Source organism: Barbus barbus (assembly GCF_936440315.1).
Source record: "Barbus barbus genome assembly, chromosome: 5".
NCBI classification, from domain to species: Eukaryota; Metazoa; Chordata; class Actinopteri; order Cypriniformes; family Cyprinidae; genus Barbus; species Barbus barbus.
This window is the reverse complement of record NC_136733.1, coordinates 34,961,007-34,975,635: the sequence shown is the minus strand read 5'-3', so window position 1 is coordinate 34,975,635 and position 14,629 is coordinate 34,961,007. Positions and strand designations below refer to the sequence as shown.

Sequence of the window (14,629 nt, the reverse complement as noted above, 5' to 3'; positions counted from 1 at the left end):
CCAGTCCTGTCAATAGAGACTCATGCTTCAAAGTTCAGTTACGGGTAAAATGCATTTACACTGTTACTGCATGGAATACATTCAAAAATGAAAACTAAATAAAACAAAAAAATCTATATTAACTTACTTTTCTATACTTAGAGAATCAAAAAATATTTTTCAAGTAACAAAAACTGAGGATAAATGTTGCACTGCCAAATAATGGCCCCGTAATCAATGTGCATTGGCTTCTGTGTCCATTGCATTTATAAGAGTTTATGTGTGTTTTTGAAATTAGATGTATGTCTGATGATGAGTTTTGGCCCTAACGCTCTGACTTGACTTTATAACGCAGAACTAGGTAAGTGGCAAGTCTCAGAACTAAGAAGAAGACCCCCAGCACTATGAAGTCCACGTAGAGCTTAGCGTCCTCCACATCCAGCAGCTGCAGCACCTCCTCTGGTTTCTGGAACTTGCACACCACGCCGGGACACTCCAGCTCTGAGCGGTTCATACCATAGATGGAGAGGATCACACCCTCAAAGCCATATCTAAAGAGGGAGAGATTTGTTTGTGATTAGGGGATGATTGTCTGTTGAGGATTGTTATTGTCATGGCTCTTGACCCACCTGACATATGACAAATAAGAGCTCCATTGAAGGTATTTGGGGATGGTGTCAAAGTTGACAAAGAAGCCTGAGAACAGAAGGACTGGGATGGCAGAGACTGGACCTACGAATGTGGCAACCTGAAATTGCAAAAGACATCGATGTGTGTTAAAGCAGGGGATTTCAATTTAGAGGTTAATTTTCATAATTTGATGGAATTTTACTAAATGTAAATTGTAAGGCTGTCAAAAGTAGAATATTAATTGCGCTTAATGCAGTAAATTTTCCTGCAAAACATTAAATCCCAATATTATTAGTCTACTTGTGTTGTCCAAAGACTGTTTGAAGTTCTGTAAATACTTATTAATCGGATGAATTATTTAATTTACGTTTGAAAACCCCTGCGTTACAAGTACATTTTCATATTTGCATAATTAAACATTAATAGGGTACAGCAGATTGCACTATACAAATTGTTATATCTAAATCAAAAATAGGTTTATTTATACCTATTTCGTATTTTATGCATGTCAGAATGTATTATTTATTTAAATGTTTTTAATTCATATTTCTTTCAGCATGAATGCATTAAATTGATCAAAAGTGACAGTAAAGACATTTATAGTTACAAAATGTTTCATTTTCATTTAAATGCTGTTCTTTTGAACTTTCTATTTGTCAAATGTATTAAAGTTTTTACAAAAACATTAAGCAAAAAGTATATTCAACAATATGTATATTCAATACTGCTACACTGCTAATAATAAGAAATGCTTATTGAGCACCAAATCAGCATATCAGAATGATTTTTGAGGGATCATTGAGCATGTCACACTTTATAATAGAATAAAAATTCAGCTTTCAGCCATCACATGAATAAATCACATTTAAAAAAATATTACAATAGAAAACTGTATTTTAAATTGTAAGGATATTTCACAATATTACTATTTGATGTATTTTTGATCAAATAAATGCAGCCTTGGTTAGCATAAGAAACGTCAATAAAAATCTTACTTATATTGAATGTGACCACCACTGTTTTGAAGTTCTCATACCTGCAGGGAGGTTGACGCAGCTCCAATAAGAAGCCCCAGAGACTGAGCCACTAGGGCAGTGGAGGTGGACAGGGCCATAAAGAGCAGATATCTGCTTGCCTCTGGAGGCTGATCTGTCATCCAGTACACTATACTGCAGTACATTATCGGACAAATTACCTGGAAGAGACAGAGGAGCACTCATGTTCTGATATTTGGAGTCTACCTGGGGCACATGGAATGATTTGAAAAGTGGGACAGACACAGTAAAGCATTGGTTGGCATGTCCCCCCTCGACATTTAGAAATATTAGAAACTATTAATATTAGAAATATTAGTCCTTCCAATCAGTTAGAACAGTGGCTTCTCCCTTCGATTTAACATTATAGCATGTAAAGACAGAAGTAGGTAAACAGAAGTACCTGGAATGGAATGTCAGCCATGGTCTTGGCCAGGTAATATGCCTTTAGACTGTACCAATAATTAAGATGCTCCCTTATAAACACAGACATCTCCAGTGGAACTGCAAGGTAAATACATCAGTGCCTAATTCAATCCGCTCCACTGATTCTGTAAAGACCATAACTCTCAATCAAACCATTAAGAGCGCTTCTAATCCATCACAAACCAAAAAGGATTTATTAATCAATCATATTAAATCTATTTTCAATGCTCATAAAGAATCAAGCACACACAACCAAACACACAGATTGTCTTACATGTCAGGACGGTGGGCATGAGTGCAGCAAACATGAGAAACAGCATGGAGAAGAACAGGAAGCCTGTGTTATTGAACACTTTGCTGGCATCATTTCCAATGTTTAGGTACAGCAGACCAATCAGCACACCGATACACAGGTGTGACATCACCCTCAGGTGGGTTAATACCTGAACACACACATTTCTATAGCATTTAATATATTAAATAAGCACAGCCAATTACAATAGAGGACCATTCTTACCATGTCCCTGCATATAGTAATGAAGGTTCTCTTGAAGAGGATGCAGAACTGTGTGAGGGTACTGGTGTCAAAAGTGTGTTTCTCAATGTAGCCTGAATCCTGTATGAATACACATAACAATAGAGGTGGGCGGGTCAGAGACTGATAAACAGACTGATTTTGTAGATGAGAGTGTGTGTCCATCACTCACATTATAACACTGGGAAGGACAGGATGTGGTGGGGTCGTTTTTGTCACTGGAGTTCTTCTTGCCCTCATCTGAGCACAGGCCTCCCTGAACCGCCTCGAAGAGCACAGGGTTCAGATCACCGTACTCTCCTGAGGCGACCTCGATTACTGCCAGCAGAGAGACAGCAGAACTCATACACATGCTGAATGACTGAAAAGAATTAAGAAATCTTTGAAAGCCCTGAGAGGCTACAATATATTACTAATATTACATTATGATCAATCAATCAATAACAATTACGAATAAAAATAAATTAGAAGATACAGTACTTTTTAATAGTTTGGGTCGCATATTTTTGACAGAAATCTCTTATGCCCATCAAGGCTGCATTTATGCAATCAAATATACAGTAAAAACAATAGTATTTTGAAATATTATTACAATATACAGAAACATGACAGTTTTCTGTTTTAATATATTTTATGAGAAGAGTGAGATGGCAGAGATGAATTTTCAGCATCATTACTCCAGTCTTCAGTGTCCTCTATTCTAATATTCTGATTAAAATATTTATTATTATCAATGTTGAAAACAGCTGGGCCACTTCATACGTCTGTGGAAACCATGATACATTTTTTTTAAATAGAAAGCATTTATTTAAAATATACTTTTTTGTAACAATGTATATGTTTTTACTTTAATTAATCAATTAACTGCCTTTGCTAAATAAAAGTATAAATTTCTTTAAAATTAAAATTGTACTGACTTACTGTACAATACTGTATATTTGTTCTGCTTATTTATTATTGCAAATTTATATATTATATATGATATGATTGATATGATATGATATGATATATGAGATATGAGATATGATATATGATATATGATATGATATATGATATTATATATGATATATGATATATGATATTATATTATATTATCAGATGAGTTTTTTTGCACAATCTGATTCTGCTTTAGCCTAGATTTAAACTGCTGATTTTGTCTGGCCAGAGGAGAATGACACTATTTCGACAAACTATTTCCCCGTCTAAATACTGTAAAGCTGATATAAAGCCACCCAACTTTATATCAAGCCGATGTAAAGCTGCTTTGACACAATTTGCATTGTTACAAGCGCTATACAAATAATATTGACTTGACTATTATAACAACATGGCAGTTATGAGGGGTGACCTGTCCTGTGTAGAATAAAATAGCATAACCTATATATGACTGAATTATTTATCTAAATTGAGGGTAAAATTTGTACATATTAAGTAAGTATTTTAAACATTACATTTTTAAGAAAAAAAATCAGTTAATTACATATTTACATAAAAATATATGTTTGTTCATTCATAATCTCTCTGATAGACTAAAGCAAACGAGGCAGAAAAGAATCTAATATAGAACCCACAAACTGCTACATTAGTGCTATATAAGTTTCAAACACAAATAGAGAGCACACAGATATTTCTAGCTGCATATCTATTTCTATCTATCATTTTCTCTCTCTTACACACACACACACACACACACACACAGTAGACCTACTAAAGTCTGCAGGATTGTGGTACGTGGGGCAGTGGAGTCCAAGGTTTTTCAGGTAGGGGATAAGGTTTGGTACTGTTCCCTTATATATACACTGACCTTGACTCAGGATATAAAGCTGCAAAGAAAAACAGACCGAGTATTAAACAGGAACATGAGCACATTAACATCCTCACACACTTAATATGTCCTTTAATCCAGAAACACATTTTCACAGTGCAATATAATTTTCGAATACAGCAATTACCTTGTCAAACATTTCAAATAGTTTAGCACTGGGTTGGTGGATGGTACAGATGATGGTTCTACCTCCCTGAGCCAAAGATTTCATCAAGGACACCACCTGGAAACAGGACGCGCTGTCTAGACCACTAACACACAGAGACAATCACACGTGCACATTTAGGGATATAAAATAAAAATGTTTTGCAAAGGAGCAATATTACTGCAAACGTCAAATTTTGAAAGGATTATGTTTAAGAATTAAGGATGCACGATATTGGATTTTTGCCAATATCTGATATGCCGATATTTTTCAACTAATTTTGGCCGATACTGATACCGATATATTTCCTTTTGTTTGGAAACAACACCAAGTCTCTCCTGTGCAGAAATTATAAGAAAAATATTTTTAATTTTGGTTAGTTTTTAACAAGAACTTATTTGTTAGAATTAAATAAACAATAATGAAGGTTTTTTTGACACTACATTGAAGCTTTGAAAATAACTATAAATAAACTATATATCAATCACTGCATTTTTTCTCCCCAGAAAGATACAGTGTTAATCCTAACATTTTATTTTAAGATTTAACTTTTGCAGATGGTCTAAAGCAAAAGATTTGTAAAAATTCAGAAAATCTAATTACAAATTAATGAATAAATCAGTATATACAAAATATTAAGTGTCATGTTTGTGATTTTTTTTCATGTAAGCTATAGCTTCTGACCTTTAAATCAAAATATATTCATTATTTTATGACATCAATTACTGCTTGTTTAATCAGAAACACTGTCTAAATGTTATTTGTGTAAGGCTATTTTACTTAAAATTTTAAATTACTTGGCGGGCATTGGGACCTGGGGGAGGTTGACACTGCTGCCGCTGCACTATTACTGTTTACTCAATCACACACCAAGTCATTCTGTATGTGCTTTCACAGATTAAATGCAGTGATCCAAAAAGTGAATCTAATCATCATTCAGACAAAACTTTGCTTCAAGAATAAGCCACACTGCTGACGTGATCTAATCACTAGCTCACCCTGAGCACATGTAAGTTAACATATTCCTCTTATTGGCAAGACATAATATCGGTCGATGCCGATATTTATTTAAAGCCATTATCGGCCAATATCAGTCCGATAATATCATGCATCCCTATTAAGAATAAGTCTGTGTGTAATGGGTACCTAGTGGGTTCATCAAAAAACATGACTGGTGGGTTATTGACCAGCTCCTGAGCAATAGCCAACCGTTTACACTGGCCACCCGACAGAGAAATGGTGCGAGTCTGAGCACACTCCTGCAGTCCTAATGCTGTGAGGATCTCATTCACCTATCACATAATATATCATTATTTGTCTTAAAAAAAGGCATAAATGCAATGTCACCGTATAACCACAGTTTTTATATTTTCCAAACAGAACACATATTTTCTGCACATACAGTAAAGCGATGCCTTAAAAACGTACCAGTTCTTTTTTCACTTCCATGTTTTCATTAAGTTTAAGGTTAGCTGAAACCTAAACAAAAAGAAAGATTACAGTAAATAAGGGGCCATGTACAATCAACTGGTAATTTTCATAAAAAGATAATCCTGAAGGAGATTAGGTTGTGATAATGACCAAATGAGTGCCCATAAAATATTGATTTGAGTTGAAGTTTCAGAATTATTATGCAAATGTTGTCCACAGATGGCAGCGATTGACCAATCAGAAACTTCTCATCTCACACACGCAGACACACACCATCATTGCCTCTCGTGTTGTTAGATGTGGCAGTAGCATGTCATCTTGCATGATATAACATGACATTTTTCTGAAGGTGCGGAGGTCACGAGGTCGTCCGTTTACCAGGATCTGACCTTTCATGCCTGTCTCTCTGCAGAAAGAAGGGATACAGGGCAGATAACTTGATGAGTATAAAAAGAAAGGCTAGAAAGTGATAAACAGGAACCAAATTCTGGAACTTTCCTTACCTGTAGCCGGCAAGAATGTTCATGAGAGTGGACTTGCCGGCCCCCGAGGGTCCCATGATTCCGATGAGCTCCCGACTGCAGAATTTTCCAGACAGACACTTCAGAAGGGCCTTAAATCCTGCACACAGCATTTTGGATACATCATGTTTATTAGAGTTAGAGCTACCAGCTGCCAAATTAAATGCATGACAGAGTTAGTTGGCATGAAATGCATATAGGCTTGATAAAACACTGCAGTATAATAATATCATAACCTGTGAGCTATGGAACTCCAGTGAAGTCATTTGTACTCAAAGTACTTTGATTAAGCAGTCTAAAAAAATATTAACCCTCAAGTAATGTCCAATAAAATTAATTAAACAGAATAAAACAATTATGAGTTTAACCATCATCCAACTGTGCTAATTATAACAATTTTAATTGGAAAAGAAATGAGATTGATTCATTTCATTTTAAACACATTATGTGTTATGATATAATAATGAACAATGGAATAACTTAGATCAATAACCAGACACGCCACAGAGTAATAAACATCAATGAATGGAAATTTTTATTGTGTAGTACAATATAATACACTAAACTTGTTACTTAATGTAGGTAACAAAAGAATAAACAGTTGAAATTGCCTTTAAATTGATGGATAGAAATTCTTCCACATATTTTTCTTCACATAAATATGTTTGAGATCAAACTATAAGTGGCAACAGTAATTGACCCCTGTTTCGAAGACCCCCTTGATATTGGCCTGAGTCATGCAGTGACTATTATCTCTGCCTCAAGAGGGAGACAGAAACTTGGGCCGTTATTGACACTCTTAATAGCTTTGTTTATGTCATATATGTATACACTACTGCTAAAAGTTTGGGGTCAGTAAAGTTTGTTAAAGACATTAATACTTTTATTCAGCAAGGATGAATTAAATTGATCAAAAGTAACAGTAAAGTAAAAAAATTTCAACTTCGTATTCATCAAAGAATCCTGAAAACATGTATACATTCCCATAAAAATAGATATCTACAAAAATAGCACAAGTTTAAGAAGAAATAAGAAATCTAATGCAATAACTGATAAAAATTCAGCTTTGCCATTACATATATTTTAAATAATTCTTATTTTAAAATATATTAAAATAGAAAACAGTTATTTTAATTAAACTGTCAACATATTTCACATTATTATTAAAGGCAGCTTTTGTGACCATAACAGACTTCTTTCAAAAATCTCACTGACCCCAATTTTTACATCATATTTAAATTTTACAGATGCAGTTTTATCTTGCTGAACCTTAACATTGTATTTATGATCAATGAATATTTTTATTTTTATTTACTTTTTCCCACAAAAACAAAATAGTTTGAGATTAAACAGGAGCCATTAGAGTAGTGTCCAGACCCCCTCAGGACTACAGATGCTCATGAAGATCCCTAGTTTATGTTTATGTTCTCTTGTCACATCCCAGGACTTGTATAAGTGGTAGTGTCCCTTTTTGTGTATGTGCTGTTTGTTTTGCTCTCTCTCTCTCTCTCTCTCTCTCTAAGGTTGATAAGGAATAACAGGTGGAGTTCGATTAGTAGATGACTTTGTTGATGACTGCACTCTCCTGATTGGTCCATCAGACGAAATGTTTGGGAGATAAAAGGCAGAGCTGAGATGTCTGGAGTGTGGAGGCTTGGAGCAAGAGTCCCTGTTGCTTTTGTTTGTGGTTAATGTGTTGTTGACAAAAGTATTGAAAGCTTTGTAATCCTCTTGTGGGAGGTTTCATTTAGCCCAAACATGGGAGTTTTGTACTTTTTTTTTTTTTATTAAGACCAAGATTAGTTTAGTTCTTTTTCTTTCAGGGAAGCTGTAGGGAGGTGGTTGCCATTTATTTTGTCTATACTTTTTCTCCTGTTTAAGGATAGTAAGGGAGGTAGGGTAGGAATTTGTACTTTTCTTCTAATATTTGTTAGATTAGGTCAATTGCTTTTGAGAGTTAGTATGTTCTGTTTGTAATGTTGGCCTTGACCCCTCCTGAAGTTCTGTTTGCTTCCTTGTTCAATAAATCTTATATTGTTTTGTATCGATTATGGTGTTGCGTGTGAGTCCGTAGAAGGCAAAAACTCCCTCAATTCCTCCACCGTTTTCTTTAATACTCCTTCCCGTCCCTTGACTGGGGAAGGTATGTGATACTTTATATTTCAGTCACAGCCTCAAGTCATTAGTGAAGCGCTCTGATTGCTCTCTCTCTCTCCCTCCTTGCATTTCTCTGTCCTTTTCTATGTTTGCATCATGCAAGAATTGATGCAAAATGAGTGACAGAATTGACAAAAAGGAAATGAAAGAGAGTGACAGGGGCAACACCCCACATCGCCTCATAATTTCCTGTACGCTTCTCTTCATATCAATGATCTGTGGTATGCATGAGTTTTAAATGCTGATAACTCATCCACAAATGATATGCCCTGCATCCTGTAACCAATCATTCATCTATAGATTTTGCTACATGCTGACGCTGTGTAACCTGAGCATCAATCTGCTCATGCATTCATCCTCTTCTCCATCTATGGCATGAGTTAAAAACAAACAGCACTGTGTGGGATCTCTTACATAGGCCTGCGCTATAGTATGATCTGACCTGGGATCAGTCTGAGGAAAGCTTAAGCCCATTTAATCAATAGATGCATCTAATAAGGAAGACAGTCATCCAACTGCTAGCAATATGGTCTTGTGTTAGGAGGGTTTCTGAGAGGATATAATAGTAAAAGTAAGTGTTACAATCAAGCAGGAATTGTGTGCGCTCAGAACAAACAAAAGGTTATCAGGTGCGTAGAACAAAAATAAAGTTTTTAGTCCAATAGGTAGCTGAATTTGTCTGCACACTGACAAAAAAAGGTCTGTTTTTAATACACTTTGCACTATTCACTTTTGCACATGAAAACATAACTACATTTTTGGTAGACATTTTTTGGTCTGTTTGAATTTTTGCAGTGTGCGGACAAATTCAGCTACCTATTAGACTAATTAATTACAATCTAAATCTTTTTACAATCATCTTTTAAAATAATTTTAAAGGCAAACTCACTTTTTTTCTCTAATTAAAACAATTTGGTTACACTTTAGTATAGGTTAAATTGATTTACCCTAAAACGAGGGAACAAATTAGTACAACAGAGCAACAATTTACCTAAAACAAGGAAAAAAATTAATTTGTGGGAATTAATTATTGATTTGTGGCCAAGATTTCTTGTTTTTTATTACTCCACACATCATGTGCGGGGCTCTTTAAATTGAACTGTAGGCTGCCACATTGAAATCACATGACCAACAATATACGACTCACATTATTTTGGGAACCATCCTATTATCAGACACTTTTGCTCACTGAATAAATGAATCATTTCTAACTATTAAGCATAGATGTATTAAGACTCTCTGGTGCCCCTGGCCACTAATACCTACAGTGCAAATTTCCCATATGGTTAATCAGCCTGGGTGAGAATGAAGTGACAGAATGAGACAATTGTCAGAGTAAAATAAAATGCATGACAAATCCTCACATTTAAATATGAGTAATTTGCTCTGATGTTGCTCTGATGTAACATTGATGTACAAACTGCAGGCTATGAGTGTTAATAACTGAAACACTGAATCAATTGAACAGTGATAGAATTCTCCTTTACAATTTACACCCTCAAGCAAGTGTACAAAATCACATGTTCTGCATAACAACAAACAAGTACAAAGTCTGAAGGTTGTATATGTGTTAAATAGATGCGTTGAACTCAAACTGAATCAAATATCTGGTGCGCTGCAAAAGTGTCTTTGGGTTAATTAGCTGCTATTAAAGTATAGGGACAGTCTCTCTGGAGATCCGTGAGATCCGTGTTCAAAAGCATAATAGTCACCGAGCAGATTGTTAGCTGCCCTGCACATTACCCGTAACTCTAACTTTACCACTGAGCTTTTTGCATATGCACTGGTATTGCATAACATCTGTGCAAGCCATGTATGCTACTTCCCAAAGGTTCAGAACAAGGCAACCATTCAAAATGCAGAATGTTTATGACTCAACGTGTTCCAAAAGCTGTGAGAGAGGAGGAACAGAACAAGGGATAAGAAATTGCAGGAAGATAGAGCAGATAAAATATGACAGATGAACAGGCACCCAGAGGGAGAGATAAAGTGGAGAAAGAGAGGCCAAAGGTAATACAGAAAAGCAAAAACAATGGAGACGGATCAATAAAGATGAGAGGCTGGGAGAGGGAAAACAGAGCGAAGAGGCAATATGACATCTAAGAAGGAGGGTTAAATGGCAGGAAAGCCACACACAGCTTGTATTCATCCATCAAAAACGAAACCATCAGCCTGAACATCACTATTAATCTATCTGCTCAGCTTGTACTCACATACATTATAATGCAGAGCTTAGAGCAGTACTTAGAGAGGAACAATACGTCCTTCACAAAGAAATCTCCTCACATGCTTACATAGACTACACAGCAATGAAATTGAGAGGAAAACAACATGGTAAATCTGGATAACCAAGTAAATCTAGCATTCAAACAAATAGATTTCTGTTCATATAAATATCCATGCCAGTTCAGGCTGGTATATACTGGTCTCAGACTGAAATAATACATCTATAACTGCTAATACATAAATTGCACATGAAAGAGCATGTTTCTCAACAGATGGAACAACAGAGGGACTGTATAATGAAGTATGAGGTAATAATTAAAGAATGGCATACTAATGTATGAGGTTCTAACTCAGGAACAGCATAATGAGGTACAGCATTTAAACATAAGGAACATATACGAGTCTCAGGAGTGGCCTACTATCATAGAGATCACCACAGCATGATTCACCTTCTTCCATTTAGTAAGGGAACGTGTACACCTGCGAGACTTTATGATACAACTGTCTTGTGTGTGTGCTTGGCTTGTGCCATGCGTGTGTGTATATATATGTGGGTATGCGTGGGTGGAGCTCAGCATGCTAGAGGACATGAAGCTATAGGAAGTGATGTGCGTGCAATAGCCATCATTCACCAGCATTAACACAGCACTGCACCAGCTTCTCCATGCTGCTTATTGGATAAAATACATGGAGCGGATAGAGAGGGAGAAAGACATTATGAGATTTCTGTGGTATGTACTGAAGTTCCATGAGCTGGTAAAAATAAACAGAAATGAGAAAAAAAATTATATAAAAGGAAGTTCTAAAGAGAAACAATGATTACTGTGAAAATAATTTAAAAGAAAAAATGAATTTCCATGAGCCCATTTCCAGCATTTCTTCTGCAATCTCCTCAACTTGTCTTTAACTGTTAAAGTTCTGCATAGCCAGTTCTCTCTCTTATCTTATCTCATGTGCTACACAGAAAAACCTATCCAGTCTCATACGGCCATCAAAAACCAGCCTATGCTGCAGAGCAAAAACACCATGTACAATGAATCACTGGAACCAAAGGGGGGAAAAAACATGGGCGATGTAGAGGAAGAGTGTCCTTATCAATAAAGTGTGTGTTAGCATACGTGTGTGGGCTGATTTCATCCTGGGCAGGTTTAGCTAGGTTAGGCAGCAGCATGCCGTCTGGGGAAGTTAATTATTTACTATATCTTAAGTCTGCTGAGAACAGCACTCTACAGTCCAGGACACAGGATGGAGTGTGTGAGGGGCTAATAGTATTAAGCCCGTGTGTACTTGTGCATGGTAAATGTGTGTGTTTGTGTGCCATGAGTTTGGAGTGATAAGGAATTACATATAGCTATCTGGTCAATATTGCAAAATAAACCCCGCCAGGGTCATTATGACACTGACGCGCCAACACACCAAGCAAATAAAAAAGAGGGTATAAAATATTTTATAACCTTACCTGTAAATTATATAAAAGCTTCCTCTTAGAAAACAGTTGTCATTACAATCCACAAACTAGCAACTAGATGAACAGTGTAACGTTACAATAAACTCCTCAAAGGCATAGTTCCCCCAAAAATGAAAATTCTGTCATCAATTACTCTGTCATAAAAGACCTTCGCTCATCTTCAAAACACAAATTAAGATATTTTCGATGAAATCTGAGAGCTTTTTGATCCTGCATAGAAAGCAACGCAGATGAACAAAGGTTTTACGTCTATTGAACGACATGAGGTTTAGTAATTTATGACAGAATTAGAATTTTGGGGTGAACTAGGTCATTTTACAGTTACAGAAATACAGATGAGATAACTGAGATGGCGCAAGTAGCATTTATATGATACAAGAGTGTAAAATACCACGGTGTGAAAGTAGCATGGTTTTATTACCCGGATGAGCTGGCATTGCCATGGACGACAGAGATATGACACCTGAGAGCACCGATCGACCAATCAGATTTGAGTATCCCAGAGAGCCTTGTAATATATTTAATTAACAGTATCTTGATTTCTGACATTATAAAGGTTTAGCAACAGGCAACCACATAAATAAGTTGTTGTCAGTACAGTGTTTTATGTTTGATTTGTTTCATAATTTCAGTTCCTGTTTTTTGTTGTTTATCATATGTGACCCTGGACCACAAAACCAGTTTTAAGTAAAGATCATGTTCCATGAAGATATTTTGTAAATTTCCTACTGTAAATATATCAAAGCTTAATTTCTGATTAGTAATATGCATTGCTAAGAACTTCATTTGGACAACTTTAAAGGCGATTTTCTCAGTATTTTGATTTTTTTGCACCCTCAGATTCCAAATTTTCAAATAGTTGTATCTCAGCCAAATATTGTCCGTTCCTAACAAACCATACATCAATGGAAAGCTTATTTATTCAGCTTTCAGATGGTCACGCTTATGACTTATGAAAAATTGACCCTTATGACTGGTTTTGTGGTCCAGGGTCACATATCTGGAAAGGGATGGAAGTGATATACAGTAAATCACTGCATCACTTTTATTTTCATAGGCAGCAAAAGGAAAATAATTATCAATGTATTGATTTCTGACACAATAGAAATCTCATAAGTAAATTGTATAAACACACAAATCATATCAATTCTATAATCACTTTCAGTTATGCTTCCAAATTTAAGCTTCACTTTACTGTAATCATCACATAAGCTTCATAAGCTTGGGGATTCGTGTTTTACCTTGCCTCCTCCAACAGGGGCCCTCACGGATGGTGTAGGAGATCTCTGTAAACTCCAAGTCCACTGCTGAACGCCGAGGCAGATGAGAAAACCTCTGTGCCTCTGTGATATGGTTCTCCACCTTCTTCAGGTGGGTCAGCATGGCAGCATCTGGAAGGGCTCCTACAGCACGCTTGGTCTCCTCCATGGGAATGGAAACAGACCCCGGCTCTAAGGACTTCGCAGCCATACCAAGAGCCTGGGAAATGTGGGAGGATGTAATGAAAGAAAATGAGAAAATTGTTATAATGTGCAATAATGGAACATTTGTACAGAAGCATAGGAATATCTTTAATCGCAAAACTATACTATCTGCAATGAAATCTACCTCAAATGCAATCTGTTCACACATACATTTGCAGGGGAGAATATATCTTTGATGAGTGGTGTGTAATTTCATGCTCTTATTTGAGTCTGTGATACATATGTGAGGTTGAGCTGGAGCTCAGAGAAAAGGAAGAACAGAAAAGTAACAAAATTATTCTGCCTCTCGAATGGAAACACAAATGAATCAGGGTGGTCATCATTCTGTATGAACATTCACTCATTCTCACCACATTACATTCTGTTTTAATGAAGTGTTTAAAGTTAGACCAGTTGAATGGCATTCGGACACTAACTATATTACCCCCAGACCATCTAGAAAGATGCTATTTTGAGCAAAAAATTAGTGACAGAGGAAGCATCTGCTCAGACATTAGAGTTATCCACTTGGAGACAGTTTCAGTTAGAAGAGTAATTACCCTTGAAGCCTATGGAATTTGATGCCAGCGTTTGAAGCTTTGATGGAAACTTTTTGCGGGGGAAGCTCTCAGTACAGCTGACCACTGGGTCGAGCATCTCTTTATTTCCTATATTAGTATTTTTGTACTTTTCAATAGAAATGCAGAGCTTTCCTGAATACAATAGGTGCTATTCTTTATTTAGATAATCTAATATGATTTTTATAGAATTATACTCCAATTTTGATTT

At 36.0% G+C, this 14,629-nt stretch overlaps 1 protein-coding gene across 2 annotated transcripts; it reads right to left on the bottom strand.

Annotated features, from left to right (window-relative positions):
• Positions 1-304: 304 nt before the first annotated feature.
• abcg4a (ATP-binding cassette, sub-family G (WHITE), member 4a) lies at positions 305-13,847 on the bottom strand (the record flags this gene model as incomplete). Of its 2 annotated transcripts, none has more annotated exons than XM_079416798.1 (14): positions 305-530; positions 609-727; positions 1,646-1,804; positions 2,047-2,147; positions 2,344-2,512; positions 2,587-2,685; positions 2,777-2,922; positions 4,313-4,427; positions 4,557-4,680; positions 5,721-5,866; positions 6,003-6,053; positions 6,279-6,411; positions 6,509-6,626; positions 13,619-13,847. In XM_079416798.1, the coding sequence occupies 14 exons, from the start codon at positions 13,845-13,847 to the stop codon at positions 305-307; spliced, it is 1,935 nt and encodes a 644-aa protein (XP_079272924.1). The 2 variants fall into 2 exon arrangements, with proteins under 2 accessions (XP_079272924.1, XP_079272925.1); XM_079416799.1 differs by having other exon boundaries at positions 2,587-2,678; positions 2,773-2,922; positions 13,619-13,760.
• Positions 13,848-14,629: the final 782 nt, after the last annotated feature.